This window comes from Pundamilia nyererei, unplaced genomic scaffold (genome assembly GCF_000239375.1).
Source record: "Pundamilia nyererei isolate P.nyererei 1_Seehausen unplaced genomic scaffold, PunNye1.0 scaffold00069, whole genome shotgun sequence".
Taxonomy (NCBI): Eukaryota; Metazoa; Chordata; class Actinopteri; order Cichliformes; family Cichlidae; genus Pundamilia; species Pundamilia nyererei.
Window position 1 is genome coordinate 1,642,698 of NW_005187470.1, and position 3,623 is coordinate 1,646,320.

The 3,623-nt window shown below is 41.0% G+C and overlaps 1 protein-coding gene across 2 annotated transcripts in view; it reads right to left on the bottom strand.

Moving 5' to 3' along the window:
* The window catches only part of pax2b (paired box 2b), a 29,923-nt gene that overhangs the window by 22,785 nt on the left and 3,515 nt on the right, over positions 1-3,623 (bottom strand). For both annotated transcript variants that reach the window (XM_013911666.1, XM_013911667.1), the window contains exons 4-5: positions 1,287-1,366; positions 1,076-1,195 (exon numbers count right to left, since the gene is read on the bottom strand). In XM_013911666.1, coding sequence (XP_013767120.1) covers positions 1,076-1,195; positions 1,287-1,366 — 200 coding nt within the window. The remainder of the gene's footprint in view (positions 1-1,075; positions 1,196-1,286; positions 1,367-3,623) is intronic.

Below are 3,623 nucleotides of genomic sequence, written 5' to 3' on the forward strand. Positions count from 1 at the left end.
ACACACACACACACACCTTATTCCTCTCCATGCCCTTTAATACCTCTTTGCCCTTCAGTAGCAATCTGCATAGAAATGTGTGCATTCTATCATTCAGTGACTAGACATTACACCCTGGCTAATATGAGAGGTCCTCGAACGACTGAAAATGAACCCTTGAAAATACCAGACGTTTGCATTATGCCACTGCGATTGCATCTCTTACAGGGAAAGACTTGATTATGTCATTTGCCATGTCCACGTCATGCTGGTTTTTATATCTTTGCCAGGAAATCTACCTCTGACAGGTCATTAGTCATCCCTCCCTCCCTGCACGCACATAAAACATCAATTCCACTCAATATCCCGCAAACCCCTGTGCTTCTCAACAAACGCCAGAACAAAGAAGACGCTATGTAAACTGCTGCCGCGCTCTGATTAGCTCTCATTCCAGAGCACTGCAGAAATAAGGCACTCATTCCCCACCCTGTTTGAGATAACTGCCCCTTTTCAGCAGCGACATCATCCCTCCATACCCATACACGCCTTGTAACACGAGTGCATCTGTTTAGCTATTCTCATCAGCTTCTTATGTAGTGACATTAAGGAAGCCTATTGCTTACAGAACCAATAATCTGTATCGCCTCAGGCCCCCTTACATCCACTAACCTACGACTTCAGCTGCAAGACTAGAGCCACTTTTGCTCTAAAAAAACAAAACAAAAACCACAAGCCCTCCACAGAGCTATAGCCGCTTTCTTGACTGACCTGGGTGGTTGGCTACATCATCTTGACATGTAATTATCTAAAGCCCTTTAATCACTTCCATAAAGATTAATTGCAGGAGACAACAGCGGAGGTCGTGTCTTCAAATCAAAAGACTCCTTGGCAGGTTGACACAGCAGTGTAACAGAGTTCAGACTTAGGTGTTTTATAAGGGTCATCTACTGGAACTGAAGCAGGTTTGAATGCTGTAATTGCATGTTCAGCACAGAGGGTTTTATAGTACAAAGCTGTAACCTCGTTTTTAAAAAGACTTTTTTTCCCTCCTGATCTTATGTGTTCATTTTTTCTTAAAAGTAAAAATCTCACTTACCTTCATCTCTTTTCCTCTTTTCACCATTGGATCGTGGAATACCCAGAATTCCATTGATGGAATAGGATCCCGCAGGGTCGTTGGAGGCGCTAGTTACAGGTGGAGAGGCTGTGCTTGGTACTGAGAAAAAGACAGGAAAAAAAATCAGCAACTCCTATTTGATATACATGTATATATATATTTATAGCACACATGGGAGCTGTAATATTACCAATTGTGTGGCCTGGTGTTGACAGAGATGTCCCATCAGGAGATGGATGGAAAGGCTGCTGGACTTTTGTTCGGATGATCCTGAGCAACACCAGAAAAGCACATGTCACCTCACAAATTATGACACTTATCTATGCATAGAAATCAGTCATAGCAGTTACTGTGAATAAGCTATCAAATGTAACTCATACACAAGAGGGGATCTGGTCAGTGGTTCTACCTTAAAGGTGAGACTGAAGAAAAGTCTTCATTGCACTTTTGGTCTGAGTGATCTTGCAAACAAAGCATGAAATCACATCAATTCACCTCAATGATCAGCTTCACTGACTCTACCTGGCCCACACTAATCAGCACGCTCTCTCTCTCTGTCTCTCTCTCCCCCACTGTGAAGGGGGTTTCACTGGGCCGATCACAGCCCTATAGCAGCCCGCTTTGCCTCCCAGATCAAACATCTCCGCAGAACCACCAGCCCCCATGTGCCAGTGCGGATGAGGTTGTATTGATCGGGGCTTGGGGAGAAAAAGTTGGGGATTAGTCACACGGGCAAACAGATGCAAATAGAAAGCTATAAATTATATGTGACAGGAAAGCAATAGTTCCTTATTGCCTTGCACAAGCTTACGCCAGCATTAGATTCCTTTAATCTGAATGGCAACTGGGGAGAGAGGGAGCTGTCACAATAATTTGTAAACTTTAAAACTATTCATCACGTATGCCACGAGAGCCATTTAAAAGTACTAAAAAAAAGAAGGCGGTGTGAGGACCGTAGAGCCTTTTGGATGGTGTTCTTATCGCTCATTTGTGACTATGTAGATTGGAACTCTGAATCAAAAATAGTATGGTTTTTATTTTGGTCATCCGATATCAATGTTATGTAGGTGCCAGAAGCCTTCAGAAAAATTAATCCCACACCGTCACGAATTAAAAACAAAAACAAAAACCAAGAAAACTCCCCTCGAAGGCAAAGCTGCCTAACAACAAGCCTTTGCAGAAAGCGCATATTGATGTTTTAATTTTTTTCACTTCTCCCCATAACAGTTATTCGACCCCTTGACTTGTGTGTGCTACATAAATTCAAAGACTTTATTTGGTATCCATGTTCTTGATATTGAATAAGCAATTTGGGAGAATGAATTAATGACCTGGCTGTTGCTGAAAATCCCCTGAAGAGATATTAAAATTGCTTTACTCCTGAATCAATAATATTGAACGCCATTGAAGACCTTTTTTTTATGTCTAGCACCCAAGGTAGCGTTACTTGTTGGTTGTGGTGGCCCTGACGAACAGTACAACACTATCTCTGTAGCATTTAATAATGCATGCACAGGGGAGAGGTGTTTAAATCAAGCATCCCCTTTGTCACAAGTCCTGAGGTCAAACTGTCTGCCACAGAAACCCACAACTGGCCCCACTCACTCACAACCATCCAGCTGGAAAAGACTCTGGCTATGGCTTTGTTTTTTCTTTTTTCTACATAACTACTTAACTGGGAAAACCCCTTTTTCAAGTACAAAAAAAAAGGATATTATTATAGTGACTTTTAAGAACTGCTGCATCTAAGTTTGCAACTGACCGAACCACTAAGAAGTTTTCATTGTTAAAATTTCATTGTTATGTTAAAATATTTAGCCGTAGCTAAATCAAAGCAAATGCTCATAGAGTTTCATTTATATGTGTTTTTGGAGCAAGACACTGAACTCTTACATGAGTTCTACTGAAAAATATATTCAGCATTAAGCCATAATAGAAATTCAAAGTAGCTCTCATATTTGGCTGATAGAATTACACCGCTTTGTGTTCGCATTTTAATTTCCCACATAAACAAAGACACATAAGTCTCCCCCCTCTCACACACACAGCTTCCTTCCAAAATAGAAAGCTTTAATTGGAATTGAAAAACTTTATAGGGCTCTTTTAATGATATTAATGTACATTTTGAATTTATCACATACATGTGTCTGAGCCTCCTTAAATGGGGCTTTTTAAGCAGCCACGAAGCATGAAATGAATTTTCTTCAGCCTTTTCTCTATTTAAAAGATGTCTTGTGTGGAGCTGTCCATGCTCTCCCATCAGCTCATTAAAATGTAATGCTGATGCTGGCTCTATGGAACAGTGCCTCTTAACCAAAGTTCATCACCAGGGATCTCTGGTGGTGGTGGTGGTGGTGGGAGGGGGACAGGGTAAGGAAGGGAGAGGTGATAGTGGGGATGTCCTGGGTCTTGCTGTGACTGCCGTTTTCAAAATACAGGCTATAACTATATGCTGTTAAAAAATACTTTGAAGAGATGAAAGCAATTATAGGGACAATTGTGAATGAACTGAAAATGTGATAAAAAA